Genomic DNA, 19,954 nt, shown 5'->3' on the forward strand with positions numbered 1-19,954 from the left:
ACAACTTTGCTTATGTGGCACGTATTTAATGAAGAGAGAGGTGCTTGTGGTAACTAGCTAAGTTACCGGAACATCACACACTCCAAGAAACAATGAGTCTATAACCTAATAAATACATCGTTGCATGACACTACATGGATGTTCCTACCCACTATGGAGGTAGTAACATAGTCTAGGGAAGTGTGAAGTTACTAGCTTATGTTCTTGCCCATTGTGACCAGCCTCAAGGGCAATCTCTCGCGTGGTCCACGTCAGATTTACTACGAGACAAAACGTTTGCTTCGTTGAGAAGAAAAGAGAAAATAACAGAGAAAGGGATTGACCAGTGGCCCAGCGGCCCAGCTCCCAATCAGCCAGTCCCCATCGCCGGATTCCTCTCCCTTTTCCCTCATCTGCCGCCGCCACTGGCGACCTCGCCGCGGCCGCCGCGACCACCCACGCCCTCCCCAACGCCCACCCCTTCTCTCCTCCCCTTACCTTCTCCTTACCATCAGCGAGCTCCTCCCCTCTCCCTCGCACCAGATCGAGCAGCAGGCCGAATCCGAAGCAGCCTCAGATCCGGCACACCCAAAGCGATGGTTTCCGTTGAGAACGCCATGGACAAGTTGCTCTGGCCCTGTTGCTGCAGCCATGGACAAGGTGCCCTCCCCATCTCTCTCTTCTCTCTTTGTTGGATTCGTATTGGAAGCAGGGTACTCCATGTGGTTCTTTACCCCATGTATGCTTTATTGATCTATATTTATTGAGTACATGTTCTTCTTTTTTGACCGATGGTCAGTGATATTAAGGATTTCTCTTATTTGAGTTTTTTTGAACAAGATGTGTGCGGATCGGATGAAGAAGAGAAGAGGAAGGATCTTGAGGAAGAGTGAAGAACAAGGTGATCTCTCTCTGTCTCTCTGATTTGCCTAGGTTATTTTCATGTGTTGCACTGGTCATCTCTCCATGGGATTGAGCTGACATGGTCATGGCACTGATGCAATTACTCGGTGCAAACCTCTTCTGGTTGCTTGCAAAGGCAGATCTCACGACCTCACAGAAGTTATTAGTCCTCACCTGCATTTTCTTTTGGCTTAAAAACATCATTCAACTTCTGCATTCCTTGTTCATGATTGCACAGATCATGTGAATATTCTGTCCACGTGGGGATAGTTGTGAGCTACAGCTCAACCTTGTAGTATTCTGTGAATACTATGCCCAGTTGTTTCTAATTTTAGCATTCACTTGTTGAATCTGGGACACCATCTAATATAGTTATTTTTTAGGAAGGAGCTTGAAACAAGTCTACAATATATATTATTGTTATAATCATGCCATGTGAAATTATAGTTATTCTTTTTTGGTCTTATTGTTGATCCCTGTTTACGCTGGAGCTGCTCCATATTCATTTTTCATAGATGCTAATCACTAATTAGCTATCAAATGGCAGGTCTTCCAGGAGAAATTTGGCGCCTCAAATCTTGAAGATTAGTTCTGATTAGGTACATTGTCCAACTTTTTGTCTACTACATACGTGCTAATTTTAGAAATTGCAAATTAAACCATATCAATGGTAGATTGAAAAATGGATTTCCTCTTAGATTGGTGAGCTATTATGAACTTTAGAAGTCAAATGTTGTAGATGTTTCTAACAGGAAGATGCTTGGACTAACTTAGTGTCACAACCTATTCAGTATTGGGTTCTACCATCGATTATAATAAGAGGTTCTTTATTCATGAAATCTTCTTGAAGCCATATATTTTTATTTCGGCTGTTATTCTCAATGAACCTACTAGACAAAGGTGTGTCTCACAAGCACATGACAACAAAAGAATTACTATTTGTTAGCACCTTAACTGTATGTGATAAGCAAGCTAGCACAAGATTGTATGGTTTTATTTTCTGGATGAAAAGTTTGATTTATGTAGTACATCCTTTAATTCTCGATACATCCATACGAAATAGTCATTTTCCTTCAGATTCAATTGACCAGGCATACGTCGGCCTGCCCCTTGTGCCTCATCTCCATCCCCATCTTCGGCACTCCTACCACTGCTCAAGTCCGCGTCCGTGATGCAGCTGGCGAAGTATTATTTTTTCTGTGTTTTCTCCATGTGGATTTAACCTTACATCTCCAGCGACAAACCTTTTGATGGAGTAAACATCTACAACACTGTTGTGCCTTTTGATTTTCTTATCTGGCTCTTTTCATTGTTTGTTCTTTTTACAGGCCGCATAATGCAGAGTTGTGCCTGACTGACTAGGCCAGTTCCCAACAAATTCAAGCAGCTAAGCTTGCAGGCATGTGTACTATAAAGGGAACCAAGTTCTGTATATATTGTATTTGCAGAAAGCGTTTTTGGCATGTACGGTTCTAACAAATTTGAGGTAATCATGTACTTTTTGTGCTGATTCAGTAGGACTGTTTTACTTGAACTAATGCCTTAGTATCTAAATTGGCAGATCTTCTTTCTGATTCTCGAAGAAATAAAGTTACTATCCGTTAGTACAATGAGGAAAAAAGTACGCCCATTACCTAATCAGCATACTTTGTTTGTTCATATGCTATCAGGAATGCTTAATGCTTGGCCAGATAAAAACATGTTAGAAATGCTTATGCTGTAAAAACTGTTTTCTTCTATGAATATTTGTCAGTATTGCTTGTCTGAACGTCTCTTACCTGTTACACATCTCACATGAGTGGACCTATAGATGATATGGTGTTGAAGCTATGATGATGGAAGCTCTAGAGAAAGTTGAAGATGTTTCTAAGGAGTGACAAGACAGAGTATAGCTCTCCTTTGGCCAGTTTGAGAAGATAGACAAAAATCTTGTAAGTATTTGTTATATGCGAGGCTGGCTCTTCAAACATAAATGTTTGGCTCTTTGTGTGTGCATCTATATTTATTCCATAAAGTATCGTTTGAACCAGTGTAATTAAATAAACACCGAAGAGCTTTGTTTTTTGTCTTTCTGATGCCTCTTGCAAAGAACAGATGATTGATAGTGACAACATTATTACATATGATTAAGCTGTAGCACTAAGGTGTCCCTATGATTTGTATATCTGCAATCTGGTGAATGAGTCCTCACATTATTTTTGTACCCAGTCGAGATTAATCATTGTAGTAGTTACCATGGCATCATCACATTCAGCAGCGTGAGCAAAATCTTGCATTATCTTGCTCATATTTTTCTTATTGAGCTGGACAAGACCAAATAGACAGTAGTCAGTTCAGTTTCTTATTTTCCGAAACTTAATTCTATTTGGTAGATATCTATAGCTCATCACAGGTTGATATTAATACATGGAAATTTTTGAAAAGAACACAATGTCATGATCTTTGACAGAATATAATTTTGCCGACAGGGAGTTTGAGGCTATCATTGATGAGGTATCCTGGAGAGTTGCAAGCTGCTTGTCTTGTTCCGAATCATGTTCTCCGAGGCTATGTATAGACTTGCAGCACTGTCTTCCTTGTATTTTAATGAAGTTTGGCGCCAGGCTCTTTGAGATAACTTATTAGTTGCTACTGATTGTTCGGGCGGCGGCGGCGGCTGCGGTTGGCGGCGGCCGGCTCGGCTGCGGTGGCGTGCATGCTGTCTTCAGATCGGCGACGGCGGCGTGGAGGGCCTGGTGGTCTCGTAGGTGGCACCTCCGATCAGATCTGTTCTGACCAGTGCAGCCGGCGGTGGTGGTCATCTCTTCCGTCAGAGGTGGTCGGCCTGAGGCTGGGTGTTCGGATCTCGGGATCCGTCATCTGGCACCAGTTGCGAGTCGGGGAGACGTAGTTGCCGGTGAAAACCGAGCCGACGGCGGGCGATGGCGGCGTTCCACGTCGTTACCTTGATGAAGGCATCGTCATGTGACTTCCGTCGACCCACTCGTATTGCTCCGGGGGAAACCCTAGGATCTGGTGTTCCAGACCGGACGATGGCGGCACTGCGGTGTCGTTTCTCTCTTGGAAGTCAGAGGCAGGAGGTGGAGCGGCTTCGTCTTGCACGGAGCTTCGGTGGAGATGTCAAGTCATGTCTGACCGACAGGTGCTACGCTTGGTCATGCCTGGTCGGCAGGTGCTACGCACGACAGATCCTCCAAGGGCTTCAAGCTGTGTCGGCTGGTAGTACGTGGCAGCATGGCGCTGAGGTGTGTCAGTGGCGATCGTGACGTGTACAGCTGTTTGCGCGCAGGGAGGAGGTGCTGTTGGGCGCCGTGGTGGCGTCGACGATAGCTGGACCGAGCAAGGTTGATGCATCAATACAGTTCTGAAGATAGAGCGGTGGCAGTTGGCGGCGGCGGCCTCTGAGAGCACGCCGGACCAGTGTGAGTCCCAGACCCGGCAAGTGGCTAGGTTGGGGTCTCAGGTCTTAGATGTTAAGCTTGGCTGTGATGTCTGTTTGGTATTAGGCCCAGGCTATCTGCGCCCCTTCATCAACTGGATAGGTGTAGCGACAGTTTGTTGCTTAGACGGTGGCTTTAGTCTTACTGTTGTATGACTTTGTAAGGTCTTGTGAGAACAATTAATAAAGTGGCCGTATGCATCGCCTAGATGCAGAGGCCGGGGGTCATCCTCCTTTTCTAAAAAAAACTAAAAAAGAAACTAAAATGGGTGCCACCTACCTGGCACCGCAAAGCTTCCGCTCAGGAGGCGCACCAAGGGTATTATCATCAAACTGGTGTTTATGCCCTCAACTATTAGGATGAATATTTGTTATATGTCCAAAAGCCCTCACTCTTGGTATGTGGCAATGCAACATGTCTGCAACAGGATCAGAGACGAGGATCGAGAGAAATATTATACTCGGTCATCCTTTTGTATCAACTGTAAAGGTGAGATCCCACTTTCACGGAAAGCTTTCTCTTATCCTTTTGTATAAACCTATTCCCAGGTTGCCAAATCCTTATTTTAATTGTAGATATTACAGTCGTCTAACTATTTTCGGCTCATCTAATATGTTGTCTTCAGACTGTAGCATTTATGGGCGAGCAATAGCGGTGACAAGCACAATCACTGATAGGTAAAAACATAAGGTCGCCGGCCACATGGAACTCCCTGTTTCATGTTGTTTCTTATGTGATAAGTAGATAACCCGCAATGAAGGATTATGAGAATAATTTGCTTGCTATACTAAAAATCATCTTTGTAATTATCTTTTAGCGTAAAATTATGTCTGGTTGGTCTAACCAGATGGTGAAAGTGCATGCAATCTCTTTCACTACCTATATCTATATAGAAATTCTGCTCCGAGGCTCAATAATGGTGCTTCTGTGCTTAATTTGTTGCCACCTATTGCATAACGAAATTGTTAGGTGTTTCACATGTGTTCTTGAGCATAAAGTAAGATGCATTACCAACATTATTTCAAATGCAAATATATCATCTTCTACTCTGTACATGTTTGTTGGAATTCATGAGGGTGCAAGATTTAAGAAATTTACAAGACCAATTCTTTTGTACTAATGGTGCGCTTATGCTACTATGCTACTATGCAGGTATATGCTCATGTTTTAGTTGCATGGATATGGTCTTCTTAAGTAAGTTTTGCCTTTCAAGTTAGATACATACCTCCATGTTGTCAAGGCAGACAAAATGTTAATGGTCTGAGATTAAGACATGTTTTATATTGAATAATTTAATCAATTGCTGCTAAACCCTGACTGCCAACTATGTAGCATTTTCTGCTTGCACAAATTAAGAAAGACTCGGGTTATTTTCCCTAATTTATTGTTCAGTTTAAATGCACAGATCTAGGAGTCTTCCTTTTGCCCTTTTGGTATAGACTATGGGTGCTTAAGTCACTCCTAAGTTTTGTTGCTACATTTCAGTGCTTTCTACTATCTGCTTCGAGTTACAGGGTAAATCCAGATGTTTCCACTCATGCATGTGTACTGTGGAGAGGGAGATGCAGTTCATACACAAATGTAGTTTTATATGCACTTAACCTGTTTAGCTACGAGTATGGAGATTTTGTCTAAATCCACGAATACTTATATGTTGCATCTATTGATGAACAAATATGTAAAAACTTTTGTTTGCATCTCTCGATGAACAAGGGGCTTACTCTTGAATCACCTGAACTATCTGTGATCATATAGGTTATCAATCTACTATGCGTTTATATGGGCTTATTACTGCGGTTACATCTTTCCTTCTACTGTCACTTCCGTTATACTTAGGCCTACTACACACGCGTGATATAACAGCCGACTCGGCAGAAGCACCCAGCTGGACTGGATAACCACGGCGTGCGCGTGCTGGAGGCCTAGCAGAAGGAGCTGCACACGCGGTGTCTGCATCTTCGGCCTCGCTGCACCCCAGAATCGAGTCACATCGTTGTGGGTTGCGCTTTCTTAACACTATTTGTCTCAGGGTGTATTCCATGGTTCAGAATACATGTACTTTATAATTTACAATGCCTGGTTTGGATAAAAACTGTTCCTTAAGCCTGTCAGAGGTTATTTGATAGCACTATCCCCAGCTGCTAATTTATGCCTACATACCTGTATCCATTACCATTATTGAATTCTGCACAAAAACTGGTTTGTTGGCTTGTTCACTGTTGTCATAATGCTTCTGATGTTTTATGTTCAGTTAAATAAAACATACTCCCTCTGTAAACAAATACAAGACGTTTAGTGACCTAAAATGTTTTACATTTATTTACAGAGATAGTATACATTGCTTATTCATTCCCTTTAAATTTGGATTACTTATTACCCTCAACTAATGAATTGGTTCACTGAATTATGCTCTAGATTATATGTACTACTACATATAACGCATCTGAGGTCCTATAATGTACTCTGGCTGTTTCTTTCGTTATCAATTGTAAATTCTATTGCAAGTTCCTTACCTATATGTACATGTTTGCAAGCAATTAGAGAAGAAAGAGGGTGGAAGGGTCGCATGTCAATCTAGCACCGCACAAACTTCCTCTCAAGTGGCGCCCCAACCCCTAGTCAGTCAATCAACCAGCAGCAGAAACGCAGGCGAAGAAATTGCCCGAGGTAGATAGTGTCTCTCTCGCCTGTACGAAACCATGGCCGCGCTGCTCACCTCCTTTTCACCGGCGTTTTCCTGCCCCGCATCCTCGAGCAAGAGGCCAGTTATCACCACCTCGTCCTTCATCTTGCCGGTCGGTCGTGAGCACAACTTCCCGGCCCTGAAGACGGCTGCTGCCCGCCCGCGCCTTGCGCTCGCCCGGGCTCAGAACGGCGACGCGCGGCCGCGGGCCAGACAGCCACCGCTCGCCGGCGACCACTTCCACGACGAGATGGAGCGAATCACGCAGCACTACCTCGACATCATCTCCAGCGACAGCGACTTCCTCTACGCCGAGGCTACGGCGAAGTCGGCGCGGGTCTGCCTCTCTGCCAACAAGGCCCTCATCATGGCGTCCCGCGTGGTGGACAGCGCGCGACTCAACCTCAGCGCGCCCAGCGAGATCTCCGCCGAGACCATCCACGGGACCGTCCGCACGTATGCGGCCGTCTTCTCCGCCGCCGCTGACGACTCTTACAAGAAGACGGTCAACAGGAACACGGTGGCCTCGTTCCTCGGCGCCCTGAGAGGTCTGGCCGCCGTGAGCCACATCCTGCTCCAGGGCGCCCTCGAGTCCCTCTGCCACGGGCACCCGAGGGTCGCCGTGTCCGAGTACGCTTTCAACTCCGACGTGGAGAACATGTACCGCGAGTTCGTGCAGGGGATGCGCGATGTGGAGGATGAGATACGGAGCGCTAGCGCTGTGAAGACGTGCAGGCTGGTGGTGCCGGTGATCCTTGCCAGCACGGAGCTCACGGGGTCCTTCGTGGGACTTATGCTGGATCGGCGTAGGAGGGCGCTGGAGAAGGCGCGTAGCGAATCGGCGGTAGTATGACTTTTGTGAGTCGTTTCGCTCTAATGTACTAGTAGCTGTAGGCTGTAGCCGTTCCAAGAGAAAAAAAGTGTTGTTTTTTATTAAGCACCTTGTCGAAATAGGTTCCTAAGAATTAAAACCATTTCACTATTCAGTGTTGCCTAGCAATAGAGTGACACTTGCATAGCAATCCTATTCAAATTGCAGAAGGTAACACCTGGTTTTTCTTTTCATATTTGGTGGGGAACAAAGATCAAATTCAGATGCAATATAATTCCAACGAAAGACAGTTTTTGCCCGGGTTTCCGCTAACTAAACGGAGCCCTATGAAACACGACTTAAAAAAATCGATCATTCTTTTCAGTTTCTTTTAATAAAGGAAGCTTTTATTGAAATCAGATCATTATCAAGATGATACAATATCATGTTGAGATCACTCCCGGACTCTATATAATTAGGATGCACATGACCCACCCACACACACACACCAGAGTTTTATAACAAGTGGAATAACATGAAAATGCTATGGATCGTCAATCCTTAGACTAGGCCGCCACCCATGCTTCTGGGTAAAACACGACTACCCGCTCCAAATGTTTGACAAGCTGCTGCAAACCTGCAACCAACTCTTGAGAACCCGAATTCTGAAGAATAGTCCGGGTACCGAGTGAGCGAGTAACTGAATAAATAACCTGTAGAGGAGATAAAAAATTCTTGTCAAAAAATCACATCATTTATGCATAACCAAAGCGACCAACAAGTAGCAGTCGCCACTAACAAGACCTCTCGTTTTAGGTCCTTCCTAGTGCCCCATAGCAAACCACTAAACACATGTGACATACTTTGAGATGGGAACTACCCTGCAGCCGCTTGTATAATAGACCATACGGCCTGTGCAAAGCGACGTCCAAAAAGAAGGTGCTGAATAGTCTCATCTTTGTGACAAAAGCAACAATTTTTATCGCCTCGCCAGTTTCGTTTAGCCAAGTTATCCCTGTTAGAACAACTCTGCGTCGTAAGTACCAAAGGGATATCTTAACTTTGTGGCACCCTAATTTTCCATAGTCCTTTGTTGATACGGGAACATCACAATGCACAAGAGCAAGATAATGAGACTTCACTGAGCCCCCCCCCCCCCCCCCCCCCCCCCCCCCCAAAATCAGGAGTTAAGTTCCAGCGAAAAGCATCTTATCATGTGTGAGGACAATATTGGCAAGTCTAGGAAGTAAATATTCCATGCTACTACCAATTTTGGCCCACAAGATCTCTCCTCCATTGTAGTTTGTTTAGAGGAAGTCTAGGACAATATTGGCAAGTCTAGGAAGTCTAGGGGAGTTTGGAGGATGTCTGCCACAGTAGTTTGTGTGTGCCTTACAATGTAGTAAAGATTTGGATACAGTTCCCACAACGGTATATTACCCAACCACTTGTCATTCCAAAACCTGATTTGGGTGCCATCCTTTATCGTGAAAGTACCAAAGCAGAAAAAATCTCGCTTCACTTTCACCAGGCTGTCCTAAAAGTGTGAATCTCCAGCCCTCCACTGGACTTGGACAATGGCTTACTACATAAGTACTTGCTTATTTGCATATCAACTATTGCCACACTCCATCAGTTGTCAATAGCTTAAATAGCCACTTGCTAGGTAAGGCAGCAGTCTTCATGACCAAATCATGAATTCCTAGACCCCCTTGCTCTCTAGGGCAGCACAAAATGCTCCATTTAACCACTCTGCTAGTAAGATCTAGAGCGAAGATAATCAATTTTTTTAAGGATAACCCTTGGTATAGTGATAAAGGACACCATATACTCCCTCTGTAAACTAATATAAAAGCATTTAGATTACTAAAGTAGTAATCTAAACACTCTTATATTAGTTTACGGAGGGAGTACAAGGGAAGGCTGCTAAGCACCGAGTTAATCAGTCTAAGGCGACCTCCTGAAGAAAGATGTTTTCCTTTCTAACTACAAAGTCTTTTCTCGGACCGTTCTAACACCCTTTTCCATTCAGCATTTGTAAGTTTTGAAAAGGAATACCAAAATCGTAAATAGAAATTCATCAGTGGCACAACCAAAAATCTCGGTGTATTGATTCTCCATAGCTTGGGCATGTCCAAAACAGAATAACTCTCATGCAAATTAATCTTATCGTCAGCATACTTTGGCTTTAGCAATTAGAACGGCCAACATGTCATATATGATGTTGAAGAGCCTAATGAATAGGGGATCGTCCTGTCGAAGACCCTTCTTCGTTTGAACATAAGGTCTTACATCATCGTTTGCCTTTATAGCTACACTTCCTCCTCGGACAAAAGACTTCATCCAAGATATCCACTTGGGCGAGAAACCTTTCATACGAAGAGTTAACAATAATAGCCATCATCAACAAATGATAATAGCATCTTGACAGGAAAAGAGTTAACAGGGCATCACTTAACATGTGAGGAGCAAAGCAAAGCAAAGATGGCAGGAATCAACATCCCTGGAACTGAAAACACTTACTAGCAGCCTTATATGTTACAACCTGGAGCATGTGAACACAGAGGAAGGAAAAGAAGGCGAAAATAAATAAATGGGTCAAATCTTGATATGATACAGCGGGCATCAAAACTGCAACCCTACCGTGCAAGCTAGCCAACAGGAAAGCAGACATATAGGATCATCCTTTGCTTGTTTAACTTCAAGCCACAGGTATCACCCAGATTGTTGAGAAGTTGCCAGTATAAGCATATCCTAGCAGAAAAGCTGCAGCTATCCATCGTTTCAATTGGCAGATGAAAAATCTACTGAATCACACACTCACATTTCCTGAAACCCTCATTTTCCAGTTCATCATCTGACAAACTTCCATCACTGTTGAAAGAAACATAATCATTCAGTACTTACAAAATATTATGGCTATAACAAGTAACAACCAGTGGGTACAAGACTTGTAAGGCAACAAAACAATAAAGCACGTGTCTGGACTCATGCTCAATACAGATTGCAGTTAGAGAATCAATAAACTTGAAAAGGTTGCAATTAACAATTAAAGTAGTAAACTGACCTTCACATTAATTCAAACAAACACACATAAATACCTATCAGCTCTATCAACATGGAGGAGGTGCATCATATGAATAAATGAGTGTAAATCAGAACAAAGGTGGAAGCACTTTTGAGATAGTTGATGTACGATACTTGATACTCCCTCCGATCCATATTTTTGACACAACTTTAAAGTTGTACTAAAGCTGCGCCAATTAATATGGATCAGAGGGAGTAGCAAAGTTCAACTCCACCAAAGCAGACAACTTATAGCACTAATAGTGAACTGCTTCTAGAAATGTGCTAAAATTTATAATCTACAAATAGACGAACGACAATATACTATTTCTGTGCTGGTAATGATGAAAGAAGGGAATATAATTTTCAGATTGTACCTGGCTTCGAATTCCCTTATCTCAAAAAGCTCCTTTCCACATGTATCAGTCCATTGAACTTTTCTCCGTTCCATACCAGATTTCAAGGTTTGCACCTCTTCCAGTGACTCACGTGGTTCTTCACCTTCACTCACCACTATACAGTGCTCTGACGAATCCCTTTTTGAGTTGCTCTTAAGACAACCTTTTCTCTCATCTCCAGTTATGGAACCATTAGTGGTAACCTTCTTCTTTGTTGAACGGGATGGCTCCTCCAAAGAGTCCAAAGTGTTGCTTGAACTCAGTTTCGGAGGAGACGCCCCTTCGAGCTCCAAAGCAGTGCTACCGAAGCAGATGAAGGGAGCACATTTACGGGGAGCTTGGTTTTTCGTGGAAGCCAGATGACAAACATGCTCAGCTTCCCCATCGACTAGTCGGTACTGACTCCATGGTGATACCTTGACAGGCTTCTCTTCTTCTTTCCGTCCAAGCAGCAAAAGAGCGAGGCCATGACTGTATCCTGAAGCTGACGATGAGAAAAAACCTCCTCCTTCCACAGCCAGTAGCATTTCCACTTCTCATCCAGGAACCATTAACTATATTCTTCTGCTCTGCTTAATAAACCTCCCCTTCATTGACTAGTCTATTGTTCTGCAAGGGAAAGCAAAATCAGATTCAATGCTCACTATACTTGCAATGGAGATATACACTGCCGTCTCATGAATGTAAATCAGTAGCAGAATATGAGCCGCACATCGCTTTGTCTAGTAGTCAATGACATAAATTCTACCATGTCAGTCAACAGGGCATGGATATCTCTACTGCCGCAGGCATTCTTGTCTTGGCCCTTCGTTGGTTACTATGCAATCAAGAAACAGATAAGGTTCCCAATTATATCCAACCGCTCCAGTTTTAGCTGAGCAAATAATTGAAGAGTTCACCTAAACATGATCACATGCCTAATGTACTCCCAAACTGCATCGAAGCCTAAAGGGCTCTTGATTCACTCGTACCACACATATGCCATACCTAATCCGCCAATCCCATGCGAAAAATGCAGTGAACCGGAGCGCACACTCTAACATACTTCTAAAGAGATTAAAAAAAACATAAAGAAAAACATAAAGAAACTGCAAATACAGATTGACAACAAGTTCATAATGAGCTAATCCCAACAAGATATGTTCCCGCTTCCTGACTGAGTTTGTCCTCATAGAATACAAAAGAAAGAAAATCCGCAGCACCGAGCTAAGATCCCACCTAACGCATACACTGAAGAACCAAACTAAGGACCGGCACGACTCGGATCCAAAAAAGAAGTCTGGAAAGTTTAAATCAGTGGGCGAATAAAATGCTCCGGCTGAACGGATCGGACCTGGGGAAGAGCTATTGGCGCAGCGGGGTTTGGGGGGGGGGGGGGGGGGGGGGGGGGGGTATCGGATCTGAGCCTGATTGTAGGGAAAAAATTAAGAGGGGAGGAGGTTGGAGTAGGAAAAGAGACGGGACCTCAGCGGCAGTTGGTGCTGTCCTAGTTGAGACTTGCGCTGGAGACGATCGTTTTAGGTTCGGGCCCTCGTCCAAAGTTTTTTTTTTTCAAAAAACTTCCAATCTATTCATCTTCAGTCATAGCAGTACAACGAACATCAGAAATAAAAATTACATCCAGATCCATAAACAATCTAGCGACGACTACAAGCACTAAAGCAAGTCGAAGGCGCTCTGCCGTCATCACCCCTCCATCATCGGAGTCGGGCACAACTTGTTGTAGTAGACAGTCGAGAAGTCGTCGTGCTAAGGCCCCATAGGACTAGCGCACCAGAACAGCAACCGCCGCCGATGAAGAATAACGCAGGTTGGAAGGATTCAACACAAAGACACACGAACATAGACGAACGACGACGAGATCCGAGCAAATCCACCAAAGATAGATCCGCCGGAGACACACCTCCACACGCCCACCAACGATGCTAGATGCACCGCCGGAACGGGGGCTATGCGGGGAGACCTTTATTCCATCTTCAGAAAGCCGCTGCCATCTCACCTTCCTGAGTATGACACAAACCCTAACAAGACAGAAAAAAACGACCGAAAACGAAGCCCTTCCGCCGACCCTTGGCAGGATCCACCACGTCCCCATGGACTTAGGGCCACCAGAGACGAGGCGGACCTGCGGCGGCGCCGGCGAGTGGCAGAAACTCTAGCTTTCTTTTTTGGAGAAGAAGGAGCGACTTGGCAGTTGTGGGGGGCGGGGGGGGTGCTATCGGATCTGAGCCTGATTGGAGGATGCGAGGTGAGGAGAGAAGTGGAAACTGATTGTAGGGAAAAAATTAAGAGGGGAGGAGGTTGGAGTAGGAAAAGAGACGGGACCTCAGCAGAATTTGGTGCTGTTCTGTCCTAGTGAGACTTGCACTGGAGACGATCGTTTAGGTTCGGGCCCTCGTCCAAAGTTTTTTCTTTCAAAAAACTTTCAATCTATTCATCTTCAATCATGGCAGTACAACGAACACCAGAAATAAAAATTACATTCAGATCCGTAGACCATCTAGCGACGACTACAAGCACTAAAGCAAGCCGAAGGCGCTCTGCCGTCATCACCCCTCCATCACCGGAGTCGGGCACAACTTGTTGTAGTAGACAATCGAGAAGTCGTCGTACTAAGGCCCCATAGGACCAGCGCACCAGAACAGCAACCGCCGTCAATGAAGAATAACGCAGGTTAGAAGGATTCAACACGAAGACACACGAACATAAACGAACAATGACGAGATCCGAGCAAATCCACCAAAGATAGATCCGCCGAAGACACACCTCCACACGCCCACCAACGATGCTAGATGCACCGCCGGAACGGGGGCTAGGCGGGGAGACCTTTATTCCATCTTCAGAAAGCCGCCGCCGTCTCGCCTTCCTGAGCATGACACAAACCCTAACAAGACAGGAAAAAACGACTGAAAACGGAGCCCTCCCGCCGACCCTTGGCAGGATCCACCACGTCCCCATGGCCCTAGGGCCACCGGAGACGAGGCGGACCTGCGGCGGCGCCGGCGAGAGGCAGAAACTCTAGCTTTCTTTTTTGGAGAAGGAGGAGCAACTTGGCGGCTATGGAGGGGCGGGGGGGCTATCGGATCTGAGCCTGATTGGAGGATGCGAGGTGACGAGAGAAGTGGAAACCGATTGTAGGGAAAAAAATAAGAGGGGAGGAGGTTGGAGTAGGAAAAGAGACGGGACCTCAGCGGCACTTGGTGCTGTTTTGTCCTAGTGAGACTTGCACTGGAGACGATCGTTTAGGTTCGGGCCCTCGTCCAAAGTTTTTTCTTTCGAAAAACTTCCAATCTATTCATCTTCAATCATGGCAGTACAACGAACACCAGAAATAAAAATTACATCCAGATCCGTAGACCATCTAGCGACGACTACAAGCACTAAAGCAAGTCGAAGGCGCTCTGCCGTCATCACCCCTCCATCACCGGAGTCGGGCACAACTTGTTGTAGTAGACAGTCGAGAAGTCGTCGTGCTAAGGCCCCATAGGACCAGCGCACCAGAACAACAACCGCCGCCGATGAAGAATAACGCAGGTTGGAAGGATTCAACACGAAGACACACGAACATAGACGAACAACGACGAGATCCGAGCAAATCCACCAAAAATAGATCCGCCGGAGACACACCTCCACACGCCCACCAACGATGCTAGATGCACCGCAGGAACGGGGGCTAGGCGGGGAGACCTTTATTCCATCTTCAGAAAGCCGCCGCCGTCTCGCCTTCCTGAGCATGACACAAACCCTAACAAGACAGGAAAAAAACGACTGAAAACGGAGCCCTCCCGCCGACCCTTGGCAGGATCCACTGCGTCCCCATGGCCCTAGGGCCACCGAACACGAGTGTAACGCCCCGTGACCGATGTGCCAGGTGTCGTGCAGTTATTCGATGTTGTTGCGTTGTCATTGCTTGCGTGTCATGCATTTCATATCATGTCATCATGTGCATTTCATTTGCATACATGTTCGTCTCTTGCATTCGAGCATTTTTCCCGTTGTCCGTTTTGCATTCCGGCGCTTCGTTCTCCTCCGGTGGTCATTTCTAGATTTCTTTCGTGTGTGGGGATTAAACATTTCCTGATTGGACCGAGACTTGCCAAGCGGCCTTGGTTTACTACCAGTAGACCGTCTGTCAAGTTTCGTACCATTTGGACTTCGTTTGATACTCCAACGGTTAACCGAGGGACCGAGAAGGCCTCGTGTGTGTTGCAGCCCAACACCCTTTCAATTTGGCCCAAAACCCACCAAAACCCTCTCCATCACCTTGGTCATTCGATCACGATCGCGTGGCCGAAAATCGCACCTCATTTGGACTTCCCTAGCTCCCTCTACCTATAAATATGTGGTCATCCCCGAAATTTTCGCGGATGAACCCTAAAACTCCTCCTCTCGCGCCGCCAGACGCGTCCACGCCACGCCGGACGTGTCCACCGCGCCCCTCCACGTCGCTCCGACCTATGGCGTCGCGCCACGTCGGCCTCAGACGCCTCCGCAGCCAACCACCACTCGCCATGTGGCGCCGTCTCTCTCTCTCTCTCCTCGCCCGCGTGCCACCGAGGCCCGCCGCGGCCCGCGCTCGGCCCTCCCGGCCCGGCGCCCCATGCCGCCGTCCGCGCCTGCCTCGCGCGTCCGAGACCGCACGCCTCCCGCCGGCCGCCTGCGCCGCCGCCCCGCCGATGCACCGCCGCCGCCGCCTTGCGCCTCCCCGCGCCGCCGCACTTGCTTCGCCGCCGCCGCACTTGCTCCGCCGCCGCCGCGCCCGGCTCTCCTCCGGCACCACCGCCGTTCGCCGAGCCACGACCCCGTCGCCTCGACCGGCCTCGCCCCGCCGCCTCTCCGTCCGTCTCCCCCGTCTCCGGCGAACTTCTTCGGCGAGATCCGTGAAGCGGGATCAGATCCACCTGCGTGTCCATCCAAACACCGCGCCCGTTCCGTACCGCTCCGTCCCGCTCCACTTCGTCCTGGTTTGACTTTTTCCGGAGGTATATTTTCACTAAGTCCCGAGATTCCCAAATCCATGTGCTCATGTTCGTGGCCCCGTAACTTTGCATCGGTAGCTCCGATTCATGCATATAGCATATCAAAATGTTCATCTCAGAGAATACATCATTTCATTCCATTGCATCATTTTCATTTGAGTTCATCTTGATGCCCGAAATGCTGTTAGAATATGGCTACTTGAGATAATTGTCAGATCTGCTAATCCGTTTAGGTTTTTGTCATTTTTGCCATCATTAATGTGTGCATGCTATGCCCATGAGTTCTACATATGTTTTGTTAAGGGTTTTGTCATCTTTCCAGAGGTGCAACCCACGTATTTTTGTGATGTGTGTGGTGACTTGTGCAAGCTTGCAAAGTGGTGCACTTGCTAATTCTGTTTTCAGGGACTTAGTAATTCCATTAAGTCCTTGAGCTGTTTATCTCATGATGCCATATGTTCATGTTGTTTCCTAGTGATCCGTGTCTCTTTTGAGGATGATCAGTAAGGATGTTTTGTTAATCTTGTAGTGCTCTATCCATCTATTTCCTTGTTTGCAATTATGGAGCACCCTAGCTTGAGTCAATCAAGCTCTATTTTTGCTACTTCGTGAATCTGTCAACTTGTTTGCAATTTTGCCGATGATGTTGTAGTTGATCCGTGCATGCTATGCTATTGTTCTTGCCATGTATAGCTTGAATTTTGTGCCTTCTTGATGGATGTATGCTTGTCTTGCCATGACTTGCACCATAGTGAGTGCATCGAGCTTGTAAACATGCCTACTTGAGTATATTTCAGCATGTGTCAGTTTTTCACTAAGTCTGAAAACTGATTATGTTTTTGCTATGTTCACATGCTTGCAATTGTATTTTCTGATCCCTTTTGGCTCAAAGTCACTAAGGGACTTTTGTTAAGCTCTTTGAGTAGCTCCATGCCATGCTTTACTTTGCCATGTTCAGGTCCTGTAGCATGTAGTTTTGTGCTCCGAAGAGTGCTACCTGATCTGAAATTCCAGACAGTGTTAATTTCACTAAGTCTGAGATCTGTTTGTCATATGCATTTTTGCCATGCTTGTTTGAACCTGTTAATGGATGAATTGGCCGTAGCTCAGTGCTAGACTTTTGTTAAGCATCTTGAATGCATCCCTGCCATGTATTTTGTTGTCATGTTTGGGTGCTGTAGCATGTTCATCTCATTGCATTTAGATGGCTACTTGCTGTAAATCGCAAAACGTGGCCATATTTGCATCGCTTGCCATTTCCAAACCGTAACTCCGATTCCGGCGTTCTTTATATCGTTTTCAAGCGATTTCATCTCATCTTTCCAGTGGCACACTTGGATTTCCAAGTTGAGGCCAGGTTCCTTCATCTCTTGTCAAATCATGCATATGCATCGCATACCGCATCTCGCATATCATACCATGTTCATGTGTTGGTTGTTTACTATGTTGTGTGATTCTTTTCCGGTGTTTGCTTCTTCGGGTTGGTTCTGTTAACGTCGTGTTTGTGAGGACCCATTCGTCTACGTCCGTTTGTCTTCTTCATGGACTCGTTCTTCTTCCTTGCGGGATTTCAGGCAAGATGATCATACCCTCGAAATCACTTCTATCTTTGCTTGCTTAGTTGCTCGCTCTTTTGCTATGCCTATGCTGCGATACCTACCACTTGCTTATCATGCCTCCTATATTGTTGAACCAAGCATCTAACCCACCTTGTCCTAGCAAACCGTTGATTGGCTATGTTACCGCTTTGCTCAGCCCCTCTTATAGCGTTGTTAGTTGCAGGTGAAGATTGAAGTTTGTTCCTTGTTGGAACATGGAGTTGTTGTTCCTTGTTGGAACATGTTTACTTGTTGGGATATCACAATATCTCTTATTTAATTAATGCATCTATATACTTGGTAAAGGGTGGAAGGCTCGGCCTTATGCCTGGTGTTTTGTTCCACTCTTGCCGCCCTAGTTTCCGTCATATCGGTGTTATGTTCCCGGATTTTGCGTTCCTTACGTGGTTGGGTGATAATGGGAACCCCTTGACAGTTCGCCTTGAATAAAACTCCTCCAGCAATGCCCAACCTTGGTTTTACCATTTGCACTAACAACCTACCACCTTCCCTTGGGTTCTGCAGACTCAAGGGTCATCTTATTTTAACCCCCCCGGGCCAGTGCTTGTCTAAGTGTTGGTCCGAAATGGGCAGCCTGCGGGGCCACCTCGGGGAAACTTGAGGGCTGGTTTTACTCGTAGCTTGACCTATCTGGTGTTGCCCTGAGAACGAGATATGTGCAGCTCCCATCAGGATGTCGGCGCATCGGGCGGTGTTGCTGGTTTAGTTTTACCCTGTCGAAATGTCTTGTTGTACCGGGATACCGAGTCTGATCGGAATGTCTCGGGAGGAGGTCTATTCCTTCGTTGACCGTGAGAGCTTGTGATGGGCTAAGTTGGAACACCCTGCAGGGATTTGAACTTTCGAAAGTCGTGCCCGCAGTCATGGGTAGATGGGAATTTGTTAACGTTCGGTTGTAGAAAACCTGAACTTGACCTTAATTAAAATGAATCAACAGCGTGTGTAACCGTGATGGTCTCTTTCCGGCAGAGTCCGGGAAGTGAACACGGTTGTTGGAGTTATGCTTGACGTAGGTTGGTTTAGGATCACTTCTTGATCATACTTTTATCGACCGTGCTTTGCCTTCTCTTCTCGCTCTCTTCTGCGTATGTTAGCCACCATATATGCTAGTCGCTTGCTGCAGCTCCACCTCATACTTTTACCTTACCCATAAGCTTAAATAGTCTTGATCGCGAGGGTGCGAGATTGCTGAGTCTCCGTGACTCACAGATACTTCCAAAACCAGTTTGCAGGTGCCGATGAGTCCGTGCAGATGACGCAACTGAGCTCAGGAGGAGCTCGATGAAGATCTTGTCTTTTGTGTTGTTTTCATTCTAGTTGATCAGTAGTGGAGCCCAGTTGGGGTCGATCGGGGACCTTTGTCGCATTTGGGGTTCTTCTTTTATTTTGGTTCCGTAGTCGGACCTTGATTGTATTTGGATGATGTAATGCTTTATTCATGAATTGTGTGAAGTGGCGATTGTAAGCCAACTATGTATCTTTTTCCCCTATTGTATTACTTGGGTTGTGTGAAGATTACCTCACTTGCGACACTGCTTTCAATGCGGTTATGCCTCTAAGTCGTGCTTTGACACGTGGGAGATATAGCCGCATCGAGGGCGTTACAAGTTGGTAATCAGAGCCTTCCCCGACCTTAGGAGCCCCATTGCTTGATCGTTTTTAGCGGCCGAGTTGTGTCTAGAAAAATGTATTGAGTCTTTTAGGAATTATATATCAGAGAGTTTAGAAATTCTTTTTACTTCCCAGTCTCCTCATCGCTCTGGTAAGGCATCCTGACATAGAGTTTTGACTCTTCTCTTCTCAAATTTCACTAAAAAAAATTTAGGATCACGCGGGTATCTTGGAATCGTCCCGATGGTTTTATGATGAGAACATTGTCTTGGTGCCTCCTGTCAGGGGTTTAGTGGAAGTGTCCCGGGGAGTTGAGCTCTGAGGTGTTGTCATCATAATTTTATCGTTGCAATTCTGGAATACCTGAGTTTAGTACGCCGACATCGAAAATCTCTTTTATGTAGTTCGTTGGTGAGATAACCTCGACGCCACCCAGTACTGGGGCGGGAGTTCGGGAGTATCGCC

General features: G+C 45.9%; 1 protein-coding gene and 1 long non-coding RNA gene across 7 annotated transcripts; one reads left to right on the forward strand and one right to left on the reverse strand.

The window, feature by feature from the left end:
- Window positions 1-221: 221 nt before the first annotated feature.
- LOC123061379 (uncharacterized) lies at window positions 222-6,050 on the forward strand. Of its 4 annotated transcripts, XR_006428964.1 has the most exons (9): window positions 222-639; window positions 820-880; window positions 1,430-1,481; window positions 1,960-2,067; window positions 2,211-2,368; window positions 2,444-2,503; window positions 2,693-2,813; window positions 3,351-3,433; window positions 3,591-6,050. It is a non-coding gene; the product is annotated as an uncharacterized lncRNA (long non-coding RNA). The 4 variants fall into 4 exon arrangements; XR_006428965.1 differs by having other exon boundaries at window positions 1,960-2,137; window positions 3,351-6,050; XR_006428963.1 differs by having other exon boundaries at window positions 3,351-6,050.
- Window positions 6,051-10,225: 4,175 nt separating this feature from the next.
- Window positions 10,226-12,673, reverse strand: LOC123061380 (uncharacterized). 3 transcript variants are annotated; one of them, XM_044484464.1, is made up of 3 exons: window positions 12,614-12,673; window positions 11,260-11,889; window positions 10,300-10,690 (listed from the first exon to the last, which is right to left on the reverse strand). In XM_044484464.1, exons 2-3 carry the CDS (start codon window positions 11,805-11,807, stop codon window positions 10,621-10,623), a joined length of 618 nt encoding a protein of 205 aa, XP_044340399.1. In that variant the 5' UTR covers window positions 11,808-11,889; window positions 12,614-12,673; the 3' UTR covers window positions 10,300-10,620. The 3 variants fall into 3 exon arrangements, with proteins under 3 accessions (XP_044340400.1, XP_044340399.1, XP_044340398.1); XM_044484463.1 differs by having other exon boundaries at window positions 12,499-12,646; XM_044484465.1 differs by lacking the exon at window positions 12,614-12,673 and having other exon boundaries at window positions 10,226-10,690; window positions 11,260-11,813.
- Between the last annotated feature and the right edge of the window lie 7,281 nt (window positions 12,674-19,954).

The sequence above is a fragment of the Triticum aestivum genome, chromosome 3A (assembly GCF_018294505.1).
Source record: "Triticum aestivum cultivar Chinese Spring chromosome 3A, IWGSC CS RefSeq v2.1, whole genome shotgun sequence".
In the NCBI taxonomy this organism is placed as follows: domain Eukaryota; kingdom Viridiplantae; phylum Streptophyta; class Magnoliopsida; order Poales; family Poaceae; genus Triticum; species Triticum aestivum.